The sequence below is a fragment of the Brachyhypopomus gauderio genome, chromosome 7, assembly GCF_052324685.1.
Source record: "Brachyhypopomus gauderio isolate BG-103 chromosome 7, BGAUD_0.2, whole genome shotgun sequence".
Taxonomy (NCBI): domain Eukaryota; kingdom Metazoa; phylum Chordata; class Actinopteri; order Gymnotiformes; family Hypopomidae; genus Brachyhypopomus; species Brachyhypopomus gauderio.
The window spans coordinates 12,723,289-12,737,807 of NC_135217.1; the positions used below are offsets into that span (position 1 = coordinate 12,723,289).

A 14,519-nucleotide genomic window follows, 5' to 3' on the forward strand; every position below is an offset into this window, starting at 1 on the left:
TAGAACCTAAGCTAGAACCCAAGCTGGAATCAGACCTGAGCTCGTCTGTGAAGCGCTGGACTGGTTTCCTGTAGTGTTTTGTGGTGGTTTTAGAAGAGCTATCACAGCATAATTAGCACTAAAACATCTAAATTCTAAAACATAATTTTAGGATTCTGCTAAAGTGTAAACAACCTTGGACCACTTATCTGTTTCGAGGAGCACCACATACGAAGTGGATGTTTACTTGTTGGATATGCTTAATGTTATGTGTGGAATATTAATGAGGAGACTGATATAAATATTAGATTTAATAAGAGTCAGCAGAAACGTAGGGAACTGGGGAATAATACATTACATAGTAATTATAATTTTGTGAATATGGTCAGATGCGCAGAATGCTTTGAATGTTAGGTATACTATACAGCTTTTTGAATGTTATTAGACTGATTTTGAATATGCTGTCATCAGAATATCAGAATGTCTGGGGCATTTTGCTTTATTTGCAGGCTGAGATGGAGAGGGCCTTGCTCCATGGGGAGAGGAGGGCGGAGTTAGATCAAGTGGAGGCGGAGTTAGAGATTATCAATCAGCTTCATGTTAAACTGAGCGATGTGGAGAAAACCATTCAAAGAGAGAAAGACAAGGTAATGGAGTCTCCCGTACAGGTGTAATAAGGCATCCCTTCTTACTTTAGAACGTTGTACATCGTCAGCATGAGTTTTGCCTCCCTAAAACTTCCTGTATCCTGCAGTGTCCTCTTGAAAGACGCTCCTGGGTGCTTATTGCTAACCCCTTAACAAATTAACTCGTTATGCATTCTACAAGTAAGACTACTTCGTTTCTGGTCTGAGTGGTGTTTGAATTAGTGATCCGTTAAACAGGGAGCACTGCTACTTTTGACCAACAACAAACAAGTCGTTCTATGATCGGTGTCTAGAAAATGTTGGGCTCCTGCTATAAGGCAGAGATGGTGGCTGTAGGGGGCCACGGCGTGATCTGTCCTGCTGTCAGCCCTCCTCATGGAGGAAAGATTGTAGAGGAGGTGCAGTCAGCAGTGAGTCTCGACGAAGACTCGTGCGGCGCACGCGCTCAATACCACTGCCCTCCCGCAACACGAGATAAGAGGTAGAGGGAGCACGGCTGTCTTACCCCGCCGCGCTGACCTTCTGAGCCCTGTGTTGTTTCTGTTTCTCCCTTGTCCCTCGGCTTGCCCTGCGTGTGTGCGCCTGCCTGTGTGTGTGTGTGTGGTCCCGCAGGGCAGGGCTAACATCTCGGCCGAGCGGGACGTCCTGACCCGGCTGCGGGACGCGTGCGGCGAGCTGAGGAGCCAGCTTGACAAATGTCCTGAGTCCCTGAGGGAGCATGTGCAGGAGCAGATCGCCAGGGTCAGTCCCGCCCGCGGGCGCCAGCATGGACGCGGGACAGCCCGGGGTAATAGCTAGCATGAACGGGGAACCACACGCAGCTAGGAACGTGGCAAACTGCATACGCAGCGAACCACAAGAAGGCGAGACGCGCTTCACCCACCGACGACTGTTGCGGTTTTCCGTGACGGGCGAAAACACGACAGATATAATCTGTCAGGTTGAATGTGCATGTGAAGGTTTCTCAGGTTTCCCAGAGCCCGTTTCAGAACCCTTGCGCCCTTTTATTCAAACGCTACACGCCTGCGTACTCCCATTACTGCGAGTGCTGCTTTCGGGTACGTCTGCTGTCTTGCCATTTCTATACCACATGGTGATGTTCTTTCAAAAGCTGCAATCACTCAGTGGTATATGAAAGCTTTAAACTGTCTTATTGATGTCCTTGTTTTTTTTTTGAGTCTCTGCATGATATTTTGTGATTGTGGAACGTTATTTGAGAGCAGATTCAGTGTTTGCTTGGTATCTTGGTATCTTTTCACTAAAGCACTTCACTAATCAACTAAGACTGCACAGAACTCACAGACTCGTAGCCCCTCTTTCCTGCTTCACCCCCAGCCAAGCGGGAATGCTGTTACGCAGGGTTGCCTTGCAGGATGCTTAGAGGGCCGTGACTTTGCACGTTGTCCATATGGAAACATGACGTAACCCCCACAAACCGGCCATTTCAATGACGTGAACGACCATCGCCAGCTCCTCACCAACACTTTTCATGCCTTTTTGTCCGTCCGTCCGTCCGTCCGTCCGTCCTGTCCCCCGTCCACAGAAGACGGAGGCGCTGGAGTCCGCCTCCAAGCGCTACGAGGACCTGGAGTTCCGGCAGTTGGAGCGGGAGAGCAGCCTGGAGGAGGAGAAGGAGGCGCTGTGCCGTCAGCTCCTCCACGACAGGGCCGAGTACCAGCGCAGCGTGGCCAGGAGGAAGGTGAGGCCCACGCCCACGCGCTTAGGTGCGCTCCAATCAGGTCGTGAGCTCCTCACTACATTTCCCATGATCCCTTAGGAGAAAATGGCTACGCTTGAGGTCCAGGCCAATCAGCTCGGCGTGCAGGCGGCTCAGGACTGTGAGAGGATGGCCAAAGAACGAACCCTGACCCTGCGGACGCTACAGAAGGTCCGTGGTGATCTTCCTCATACCCCATGCCAGAGTTCTTCATGGAGTCTTTGTATGTCTGGCTCACCTTCATGTAGTTCACATACTCCATTTTGCCTCCTGCAGGAGAGGGAGAAGCTGGCTACCCTGGAAAAGAGATACCACAGTTTGACAGGAGGGAGGAGTTTCCCCAGGTCCTCCTCCGCTATGAAGGAGGTGAGAACATGCCGAGCTCTAATCATCAGGCCAAGGATCCGAGCGCTGTCTGTTGATGTCAGACCCCTGTCACTGATCTGACAGCCACCCCACAACCCCACACACAGCCCCACTCCCCCACAGAGTCAACCATCAAGAAAAGTTGCACGGCTCAAACTTGTTTTCTTGTTGTGCGGTATTAATATTCATGAGCTGCTGTTTGTTTGGTGGTTTGGTGCTTTGTACTGGCTGTTGAAATACCCTCCCTTATCTTGTGTGCACTTTTGTGATGCTACTGATATCAATCGGAATCTGCTTCACGCTGTCTCTGGGCAGTGGCGTAAAAAATTCACTCTCGCCCGTTGCCGTCGGCGATGAGCGCCATGGCAATGCCTCTCCGCTCGGCCATTAAATATGTAAAAGGAGTAGGGGAGCGGAATTCTAATGAGTGTCGGTTTCAAGAAACGTTAACGCTGCATTAGATGGAACACACGACCTCTGTCGCTCATTCTGCTGCCGATGTTCGAAACAGGAAGTGCTGCACATCAGCGAAGCTGACCTCGGCGGCGAAGTGTCTGCTCAGCGAGCCCCGCCCCCTGCTCCACGCTGCCAAAGCCCCGCCCTCCACTCCTCCCCCATTAGGCCTCAGGAGGTAAACGGGTGGCGAGGGACGGGGTGAAGGGAGAGTTGGTTGGTGGAGCCCTGGAGCTCGTTAACCGCACGATGTTTCGCTGCCTTTTGACTCCTCCTGCATCATCCTTGTAACCGTGGTGATATTTATCCCTGCAGACGCACAGCGAGCGCGTCGCGGTCTAACCAGATACGTGTGTAGTAAATTCACTAGTGCGTTTTGAGGTTGCATGTCTGTGTGTTCCTGGCCTGTGGGACGTTGCTTTGCTGTGTGTATCTGTAATGCGGGTGCAGCTAACCACCTCCTTTGGATTCCGTGTAAAGCCGTGATACTCCGTCCTAAACCTGGACTCCAGATTCCCTCCTGGGATTTATAATCTCTGGTAGTTGACTGAACAGAGGGTGCTGCTGGTTTTCCCACAGTTCCATTGTGTAGGGGTCAGGAGTCGTAAGGGACAGGAATTGGGTGCGACGGCGACGTTAATGTAACCTGTCGTGCTCCCTGTTCAGTCAGCTACCGTGGCAGACGCCGGGGTGGGGGGGGAACGTCGGGGTGGCGCCGGTTCTGAAGCTGTTGGGGTGTGTGTGCCGTGTAGGAGCCGCGGACTACGGCTGCATGATACACGTCTGCTGCTGCATTCAGATGTTCTGCAGATCGTGGGAGGGTCTTCACATAGGAAAGGCACTATATACTGTGCATATTTAGAATATGGTGGGGGTGTGTGAGTTTGTGTGACAGCATGTCCTGATGTGTTTGTTGGTGCAATTGGCTGTTCTGTCATTGATCTGATAGTATATGCTGCCTGGTATATATGTGAACCGGTGGATGGATTTTGTACTTGTGTGTGTGTGTGTGTGTGTGTGTGTGTGTGTGTTCAGGAGTACCTCAGACTTTCAGATGTGTTTAAGATGTATGGCAGTGGTAGTGGTCCAGCTCCAGCTCCCTCCCCTGCCCCTTCCACCCTCAGCCTCCCCGTAACACCAGACTCCCCTCGTGAGGTATGAGGAGACCCTGGTCCTCTCCGGCCGGGCCGGCCCTCTCTGGCCCTTCTCCACGTTCTGTGTCATCACTCCATCACGATGCCCTGGTCTTAGTCCCAAGCTTTTTATTTGCTTCTTTTTAAGCAAACTACTTTCTCTGTTGTCTCTGTTTTCTCGCTCGTACTCTCTCGATCTGCTAATGTTCTCCCCCTTCGTTTCCTGCTCATTCCTCGCTGTCTTTTTTGTCTTTGCCATTTCTTCGACTTCTTCCTCATCTCTATTGATAGAACGTAGACCCTCAGGCAAGCGCATATCGTATTTTTAAATGTAATACCCTTCTGTTTCTTTCTGCTTCTTAACACCTAAAGCACCTTCACCACATTGTCTTCCCTGTGTGTGTGTGTGTGTGTGTGTGTGTGTGTGTGTGTGTGTGTGTGTGTGTGTGTGTGTGTGTGTGTGTGTGTGTGTGTGTTTGTGTGTGTGTGTGTGTGTGCGCGCGCGTACATGCATCACTTTGTGTGAAGGAGTATGTGACAGTTAGCCAATTAAGCCAGATCTTCGGGATGGCCAAAGTTGATGCCTCCCCACCATCTCCCAGCCAACCATTCCAAGCTCTTGTAGCTGACCCCGCCCTCTCTAGCCACACGTCCCAGTGTGACTCCACCCACTCTTCCCCGGTCGAGGTGTGTTTCTCCCTGTTTTCTATTGGATGCTTGCTCTCTACACTTCTAATGTGCCATTCCACTATATCATACACATGCACACACATATATGATGATAAAGGGGGCTTTATTTCCGCCTGTCTCTGCTTCTCTGGAAGTTTGGCGCCTGTTCAAGTCTGATCTTCCTCCTCCTTCCTCTCCTCTGCCTCTCCTTCCTGTGGGCTGCCCCTCTCCTGTCTCTGCATCTGCTGGCAAGGCCCAGGCGGAGAGGATCAGGCCTCCGGCCGCCCGGCTGGACTTAGAGCGCTGGTACCAGGACATCATGACAGCCGGCGAGCCCGGTCACGCCTGCCCTCCCCCTCTCCCAGCTAAGTGTGTGTCCACACGCAGACCTGCGCAGGTAAAATCCCCCGCCCTTTGTCTACCAAGCCCCCCACCACCACCCTCCCCTCCCAACACACTTCCTGTCTTTATAAGCCCCACCCCTTCCTGTCGTTGCTGTCGTGAGGGTTAATGTCGCCGGATCCTTCGAGTGTCACGTAATAATTTTTCAGGTTGTCTTTTTTTGTTGTGTATTGTCATGGTGGTCATAGAACAGCACTTTTATACTGTATATATACTTTTATATTGTGATATACTATTCAATTGTTTAGGTTTAATATGAAATCATATTTAAAAAAGAACAGAACAGCGACTCTCCTTACTATCTTCACAAACAGCCAAGTGATGTAAATTTAAGTTGAAGGCTAATTTGTCACTTAATAAAGTCCATTTGTAGTGTTTGCATGCGCTACAGAACAGTGCGTGAGGATCAGATGAAGCCGCTGTTCTCATTATTCTGACTGTTGTATCAGCGTATTTGAACGAATGAGACAGACAAAAACATGACCCACTGGTCTGTGTTTTAGAGGTGCGACACGTGAGCCGCTTGTAAATTTCAAACTGCTTCGGAAAATTCTACGTGCGCCAAGTCCTCTCAAATCCCTCGCATGGCGTGACTGGTCCTCGCTTGAGGCCCACCGTGCTTACGGGGCTGTGGTTGTCATGGTGTCTGACTGACATGCTAGCAACTGTTTCCTCAGACGTACAATAGCAAGCAGGATGGAGGGACGGGCCAGGACGCCCGCACGGCCGGACAGCCGGTCGCCGTGACACCCGGCACAAACACACCCACCAAGGTAATGCGCCCGGCCTGCCGTCCCACAATGCACTGCGAGTGGGCATGTCGAAGGGTGAAATGTTGCGAGACCGAGACTGTGAGGTTAAAGTGAAGAATGCCAGCTTTAATCTAGGGTTGTTTGCATCTATAATGGACTAAGTCCAGAATCTCAGAACATCTCGTGCGTTTACTTTGTTGGAGGAAGCCGTCATATGAGCAGACATCTGGTCATGCATATGGGTCCACATGCTTCAGGCTGTTAGCCATGGCGAAAGATTTTGTTCATATGTTCAATTCCTTCTCCTTATGCGTCACTACTACAGATCAAAAGGGAAAGCTGACTTTCATTAAAGCTGCGCTCTGACCTCACCGTCTCCTCGTGTACCGGACCAGAGCCAAAACGACACAAAAATGCATCCGTGCAATATTCAAACTGCATTGTATTGGTTCTCAAGTAGTTATAATTTTTCCAAAGTTTTTGCCATAGTGGTTACACATGCCACATTTTGCAGAGTCCAAGCTGTCACGGGTATCTAGCATAATTTCCTTTTTTTGTTTGCTACGGTTATGACAGCTGTTCATGGCGCCTGTGGCAGCCAACAGCGTCTAATTGTCAGCCTTGTCATTGTGCATCTTTCCCTTCAACTCATATGTGTAGAATTATCATTCATTATGGCCCTTTTCCCAAACCCACAGAGCCTGCCAGACCTGTCAAGCTCGCATCTGGACACGGACACCAAGAGACCCGCTCCTGAGGGCAAAGGTAAAGTGTCTCGCCAGTGACATGAATGTGTTTTACAAGTTGCCTGCGCTGGAGACGTAGAAGCCCCGCCCATGGCCCCTCCTACCCTCCAGACCTGCTTCGGGGGGAGGGGCTTGTTTTGGTCTTTTTGTCTGTTTTGGGCCTTCCTTGGGCATTTGGAGGTTGGTACATTGTAGTTCTCGTATCCTATGTGTTTTCAGTGCACTTTGTAGACAAGTTGTTGAGCACTGCACTGTCTCATGGGTCTGTGCTCTATATGGTCTGAGGTCCCTGTTAATGAATACTGCAGAAACACGTGTCATGTCCTACAGAAGCCTGTAGGGGGCAGGTTTTAGGCTCTGCCTTAAAACTGAATGCTGAACAAATCATTTAATATTGAAGTATCCCTTTTAAACTTTGGGCTTATTATTTAGTAATAACTAACTGAATAATTATTTAGTAATAACTAACTGAATAATCATTAACTGAAATTATTTAGTAATCAGTAACTGAATGAATAATAACTGATTTTCTCAGTAACTATACTGAAAGAATATGAAAACTTTGTAGTTCCGAGAATGAGAAATGAGAATCTGAAACCATGGCAGTTTTCTTGGGAGTACAATTTCCTATCAAAGTTCCATTCTCCGCTGTGGCCCTGGGAAGGGCGTGATCCCTAGTAAAATATATATTTTTGCTTTCTTCTTGGTCAGTTCTACTTTTGCGTCTGACCGTAGCGCTCGACTCCGCACGCTGCGCGCGACCATTGCGCGCGACCCTGTGAGAGCGCGAGCGCGTTTTACAAGTCATTTTTTGCAGTGTCCTCCCGTAACGATATGTGGTAGTATAAAGAAACACCCCTCAAAAACAGGGGAAGGAACATTTACCTGAAGATTTTTAATGTTGCACTGTGTTCCACGTTTGAAAAGTGCTGGAATTTTGACTAACGTCGCCTACTTTAAAATGCTTAAAATTGTAATGGTATTTCGTTTCACAAGCTGTCTGACTGAACAGGGGTGGGTTTCCCGAAATGTTCGTACGTTTCATACGAGGTTACGAAGTACTTGGCGCTACGAACGTTTCGGGAAACCCACCCCAGTTCGCTTGTATTACGTTTACAAATAAATTTACAAATAATACCGCGCAGCTACACAAACGTAATGTCAGGAGAGTCTTGCCCTTTAAGTGACACTGGGGGGGCTGCGCGCGCCAGGGTTGCGTTATCAATAAAGTTTCCCTCCTCGGGATTTTTGGATTAAGCAGTTTCTGCCTCGGTTACCGAACCTGCTTCAATATTGTTACTGTTAAAAATGCACTTCCAATAAAGTGAGTATTGGAAAATTTTATTTTGCTGCTGAATGTAACTACTAAAGTAACTTGTAATCTAACGTAGTTACTTTTAAAATCAAGTAATATGTAACGTAACTAAGTTACTTTTAAAAGGAGTAATCAGTAATCAGTAATCGGATTACTTTCTCAAGGTAACTTAGCCATCACTGGTCCCTGTTTGAGTTGCTGTGGCCCTGGGAAGGGTGTGGTCCCTGTTTGAGTTGCTGTGGCCCTGGGAAGGGTGTGGTCCCTGTTTGAGTTGCTGTGGCCCTGGGAAGGGTGTGATCCCTGTTTGAGTTGCTGTGGCCCTGGGAAGGGTGTGATCCCTGTTTGAGTTGCTGTGGCCCTGCAAGGGTGTGGTCCCTGTTTGAGTCTGGCTCCTCTCCAGATTGCTTCCTTCTACCAGTGGAAGCGAGACTCCCCTGCTAGTCTCTCCCTCGTCTCGCTCGACAGGGATCGGCGCGAATAAAGCCGCCTGTGTTTCGGTGTGCTCTTGATGACTGGTAATTGCTGTCTGAACATAGAGGCTTGAGGCTGCATGGCTTGCGTACTGTGTGACTGTATAAAGGCTTCTGATTGGAACGCCGCGTCAACCTTTGATTCGCCTGGCGAGCTTTTACCTGTTCTTCCTGTGCGTCTCTCAGGATTCCAAACATCCGATGACTCCCGAATCCGACCCACTGATCTGAAACCGAGGCTTGAAATGGAGACCCAGCACCACTGGGGGGCGCCGCAGGGCCCTCGCTCCCAGCAAAACAGCCCCTTCTCTTCCCTGGCAGCTCCCATGGTGCACCACTCCGTCCTGCATCACCAGGCGCCCCCAGCAGGCAGCCCGGCGTATGACACCCTGAGCCTGGAGAGCTCCGACAGCGTGGAGACGAGCGTGTCCACCGGCAACAATTCTGCCTGTTCACCCGAAAGGTGAGAGACAGTTTCCATGGGAACCCTCTTCTGCCTCTGTTCCCCTGACAACGGGTCATCCTGCCGAATTCCCCGCATCCCCCAGCTCCCCCTCACCACACTTCTTTTCCGTGGTCGGCTCCTCTCTTCAAAGTTTTCCCCCCGCCTGTTGCCATGACAACCCCCAACCATGCGCGAGACGAGAGATTCCTCACCTGTTCAGAGTTCGTGTCTTGTCCCGAGGCAGAACAAGCGCAGACTGTCATATTATGTATTTCCCAGTGCTGGGGAGGCCTCGGCTATTTTGTCAGCGGTGAGAGGACACTCTCTTGATGCCAGCCTCTCTTTCAATTCCAGTCGTTAGAAGCGAAGCCCCAGAAAGGTCTGGTTCCTTTGGTTACCGGACAGTGTTTTCATCCTTTTTCGGGTTCGAATATGTCGGCCCTGCCCCCGCCGGGCCTGGAGGCCCGAACAGCTTCATGTCTTTGACGGGGTAGAACAAGCATAACTGAGGTCAGACGTGCCCCAGCGCCCCATCTTAACACGGCCAACCGAAGGGGAAAGGTGGAGGCGTGGAGGGTGTTCTCCTACACCCGTACCTCCAACGGGCCAGCGCCGTGTTCACACTCTCTGGCCCAACGGTAAAAGAACAACCCTAACGGGCGCGGGGTGTTTGTGTGTCTCAGCGGCGGTGGCACTGGCGGGCTGGCCGCTCTACGGCTGGAGGAGATGGAGAAGATGCTGATGGAGGCACAGCAGGAGAAAGCCCGGCTGCTGGAGAGTCGCGTGAGTCCCGTTAAACTTTAATTGTCTGCGCAATGTAATCTCTCTCATGAATTTCAAACGCACAGAACTCCTCTCGCTCTCCCCTCCGCCTCCTCGGCGCTGACAATAGTTCCTCACCTACAAAGAGTGAGTGACATGAAAGCCGGGCTCTTAACAAGCTCCGCTACAGTAATACACATATTGACTTTCTCCCGCCAAATGATTTTTTCATACATCCCCCGCCACTTCTCACTGTGTGCTTTTGCAAATGTTTTTTTCCCCGTCAGCCTGTTTTATCTTCTCGCTGTGAGTTCAATGCTGCTCTGTCTCTCCGTCTGTCTGTCTCTGGCGCTTTCTCTTTTTCCTCTCCTCTCTGTCTTGCGTGCTCTCTCTCTCTCTCTCTGTCTCTGCTGTCTCTCTTCATTTCCCCTTCTCCGTCTGGCAGGAGAGGGAGGTGCTGGTGCGGAGGCAGCTGCTTGAGGAGGAGAGGAGGAGGCGCGAGGAGGTGGAGCGCAGGCTGCAGGACGAGACGGCGCACCGGCAGAGGCTGGTGGACGAGGAGGTCAAGCTGAGGGAGAAACACTGCTCCCAGGTCAGCACGGGTCCACGTGCTGGGCACACACGAGCACGGCAGCCCTGTAGGGGCCATGTCTGCTCTGAAGAGGCAGGCTGGCAACACTGATCTCAGATCAGCAGAGCCAGCCGGGCAACCCGGAGATTTAAATGGTGAACCGGAGGGCTAAACCCCCCCTCACCCCCCTCACCTCCAGCCCTGAGGTCAGTGGCCTCACACGGAGAGCAGCCAGAAACAGGAGCAGGAAGTCTTTATCAGGTCCTCCCACCAGTTGCCAGAGGGGGTGGAAGTAAAGTTGGGGGATGGGGGGGGTAACATGAAGGTGAGCGACGCGCTGATGCAGGAGGAGCTCGGCTCCAGCAACACGGCGTGCTGCGGGCAGAGGAGACGCGCACACACAGATGGCAGGAGGAAGACGCGCGGTAGAGATGAAAGGAGGAGAGGAGGGAGGGGCGGGAGGAGAGGAATTACAGAGGGCAGGGCAATACCGTCGGACGCGTGCGCACGCTCCCTTCCCATTGGGTCCTGAGCCGTCCACACAATAGAGGACATTTGGGGAATCTGTTTAGTGAGGAGCTTGTGAAACTGCTACTAAAAAATCACTGTATGTGGGTGGTTCAAAAACACTTGTACAATTCATGAATTCTGATTATGAAATTAATAACTTATGGATATGCTGTTATTTTGAATATTTATGTACATCTGTATGAAATAAATGTGTTGTATATTTCTTATTAATTAATGCCTATACCATCCTGGGGAAATTTTTTTTAACAGTATTAAAAATGTAAATGTAAATATCTTGCTGCAGCTCCTCTGTGATTGGCCACACATCTAAATCTTGACTCTGCTCTACTTAGGCTCGTCCAATGACGCGCTACTTGCCCATCCGGAAGGAGGAGTTTGACCTGCGCTCCCACGTGGAGTCGGCAGGCCACTGTGTGGACACCTGCCCTTACGTCATCGTCACGGAGAAGATGTGCAAAGGCCACCTGGTCAAAATGGGCGGCAAGGTGAAGTCCTGGAAGAAGCGCTGGTTTGTCTTCGACCGCTTAAAGAGGACCTTCTCTTATTACGTGGGTGAGTACCGACCCAGTGAACATCTCAGTAACCGGGAGGAGTTCTTGTCTACGTGCTGGCAACCTCCCCCAATAATCCTCCCCCTCCCCCGATCTGATAATGTTAAATAAAGTTTTCATCCACTGTGGTTGAACACAGGATGGCAACCATTTCCCTCGTTTCATTTAACAAAGATCTCACTGCTGCGTTCCAGAAACGCATATCGGTTTGTGTTGCTTCAAATGTTTTTCAGCAAAAGAAGATCTGGCAAAGGCAGCATCGGTGCCTGGATTAGAGATGCCATGTAGAGACGTGAAGGATTTTGTTGACGGTCCCTTTCCGTCCGCATCCCATTTTGAATACAGCTTAATTTTAAATAACAGAACCAGTGGTGAAAATGGCCGTGACCGTCACCGAGGTCAGGCGCTAGGCAACGCGACAACTCCACAGCCCGTGACCCACCTTCATTACCGCCGCGTATTGAAGTCAGGATCACGGTCACGCGCGTCGTCTCTGCCATTCTCCTCACTGTACACACACACACACGCGCACACACACACACACACACACACGCGCGCTCACTCACACTCACACACTCACACACACGCTCACACACACACACTCACACACATGCTCACACACACACACACACACACACACACACGCTCACTCACACACACTCACACACTCACACACACACACACACACACGCACTCACACACACACGCACACTCACACACACACACACACACACACGCTCACTCACACACGCTCACTCACACACACTCACACACACACTCACACACACACACGCTCACTCACACACGCTCACTCACACACGCTCACACACACACTCACACACACACACACTCACACACACACACACACACACACACACTCACACACACGCTCACTCACACACACACTCACACACACACACACACACACACACACACGCTTGTCCCGCCTTTCTTGCATTCGGTCTCTCTTTCTTACACACACGCGTAGCTCATGTGTGTAGCCTTTTCACCCCCTCACTCCCCATGTTAGTAGTAGTGATGATGATGATGAAATAAACTGCAATACTTTCTCCAGCCATGCGTTTGAAGGGGGAGGGGGTGGTGGTGGGGTTTAGAGGGGGTAGTGTTGGGAGATTTACCCCCGGCTTGGTCGTGACTAACAAAACCAGACTTACAACTCGTTCAGAAACGGTGGGGGAGGGGGGGGGGGGGGGGGGACGACAAACAATTTAGCACGTTACTAAGCACATTTGGGTAATGAAATGGGGGACGTGAAAGCAAACAAACGTAAACAGGGGAGACGGGTTTGAAAGGAGGCAGTTGAATCGCGAGCACTGATACAGGTGTGAGCGGGATTAGCAGCTGTGGCACCTCACAGGTCCTCACAGGTCCTCCAGCTCGCTGCCCATGAGATTCCCTTGAGAAGAAGAAATCTGGCTTCCGCTTAACAAGAGGAGATTCTTTAGAATTATGGCTTCCTGCGGGCGGCCATTGGGTTTGCGCTGAGAGTGACTGAAGGAATATGTGCTATATATTCCTGTATAGTGTGTGTGAATGTTTACTGAGTGTGTAGTGTATTTGAATGTATGGTGAATGTGTAGTGTATGTAAATGGATAGTGTGTGTGAATGTGTAGTGTATGTGAAATTATAATGTCTGAGTGTGTATTATATCTGAGTGTGTGTGTGTGTAATGTATGTGAGTGTATTGTATGTGAACGTATTGTGTGTGTAGTGTATGTAAACGTATACTGTATGCGGCTGTAGTGTGTGTGTGTGTGTTTTAGGCAAACGTATACAGTATGTGAATGTCATGTGTGTAGTGTATGTAAACGTATATGTGAATGTATTGTGTGTGAGTGTGTAGTGTATGCAAACTTATACTATATGTGAATGTAGTGTGTGTGTAGTGTATACAAATGTATACTATATGTGAATGTAGAGTGTGTGTGTGTGTGTGTAGTGTATGCAAACGTATACTGTATGTGAATGTAGAGTGTGTGTAGTGTATGTAAATGTATACTGTATGTGAATGTAGAGTGCGTGTAGTGTATGTTAACCTATACTATATGTGAATGTAGTGTGTATGTATAGTGTATGTAAACCTATACTATATGTGAATGTAGAGTGTGTGTGTGTGTGTATAATGTATGTTAACCTATACTGTATGTGCAAAGCTTTCTCCCTGCATCATCACGGATTTTGACACATTTATGTTGGCTGTAAATAAAACATCTTCCACAGTGGCACCACAAGTGCAAATGCAAATGACTACATGTAATGTGAACTGTAAACATGGTGGCCTTCACACCTCCACCCATCTGCTCGTCTTTACCTTGCTGCTCCGCTTTAATTGAGTCGTAGTCGTCACTCCGTCCATGTGAAGGGAGCAGCCCCCTTTTCCACTGATAAACTGGCGCGCGGGTTTCGGGTGTTAACTAATTTGCTGGCAATTGCTGTAATTAAACACTGAGTTACTGACCTGCGTTTGAACTCCCAGCTGTCTGTGTTTTCAGTGCTTTTCAAATGTCTTGTTCCTATTTCTAAAAACACTTGAAATCCAACAAATTATGATGGGAATAAAGCCTCTAGGTTATTTTTGGCTATGGAGCCTTTTTTTGTTCCATTCATGCCATTTACCATTTAAATCTCTCTGTTCTCAGATAAACACGAAACCAAGCTGAAGGGTGTCATTTACTTCCAGGCCATAGAGGAGGTGTATTACGACCATCTGCGTAGTGCCACCAAGGTAATCAGAGTGTGTAACACCCCCCCCACGCACGCACACACACACACACACACACACACACACACTATTACCACCACACTGCGTTTACATGCTGCCATTGAGGTTCGGTGCCAGGAGGTCAAACCTCTCCGGCTTTAATGGGGGCCTGGCAGTATCTCTGGTGACCCCCGGTGACCCTGTGAATGTTTAACCACAGGCGTCCCGTTGTAACCACCCCACTGGCAGCCGGCAGACGGAGGCCCGGTTCTGTCGGGCCGCTCCGC

The 14,519-nt window shown here is 49.8% G+C and overlaps 1 protein-coding gene across 20 annotated transcripts in view; it reads left to right on the forward strand.

Moving 5' to 3' along the window:
• phldb1a (pleckstrin homology-like domain, family B, member 1a) overlaps positions 1–14,519 on the forward strand; it is a 45,183-nt gene that overhangs the window by 28,957 nt on the left and 1,707 nt on the right. For 11 of the 20 annotated variants that reach the window (XM_077011807.1, XM_077011808.1, XM_077011819.1 and 8 more), the window contains 17 exons: positions 489–626; positions 1,239–1,367; positions 2,170–2,325; positions 2,404–2,514; positions 2,620–2,709; positions 3,221–3,340; positions 4,198–4,317; positions 4,587–4,601; positions 4,824–4,982; positions 5,218–5,361; positions 6,044–6,139; positions 6,817–6,883; positions 8,836–9,112; positions 9,778–9,877; positions 10,302–10,448; positions 11,291–11,510; positions 14,171–14,256. In XM_077011807.1, coding sequence (XP_076867922.1) covers positions 489–626; positions 1,239–1,367; positions 2,170–2,325; positions 2,404–2,514; positions 2,620–2,709; positions 3,221–3,340; positions 4,198–4,317; positions 4,587–4,601; positions 4,824–4,982; positions 5,218–5,361; positions 6,044–6,139; positions 6,817–6,883; positions 8,836–9,112; positions 9,778–9,877; positions 10,302–10,448; positions 11,291–11,510; positions 14,171–14,256 — 2,175 coding nt within the window. The remainder of the gene's footprint in view (positions 1–488; positions 627–1,238; positions 1,368–2,169; positions 2,326–2,403; positions 2,515–2,619; positions 2,710–3,220; positions 3,341–4,197; positions 4,318–4,586; positions 4,602–4,823; positions 4,983–5,217; positions 5,362–6,043; positions 6,140–6,816; positions 6,884–8,835; positions 9,113–9,777; positions 9,878–10,301; positions 10,449–11,290; positions 11,511–14,170; positions 14,257–14,519) is intronic. The other 9 variants (XM_077011809.1, XM_077011810.1, XM_077011811.1 and 6 more) reach the window with 9 other exon arrangements.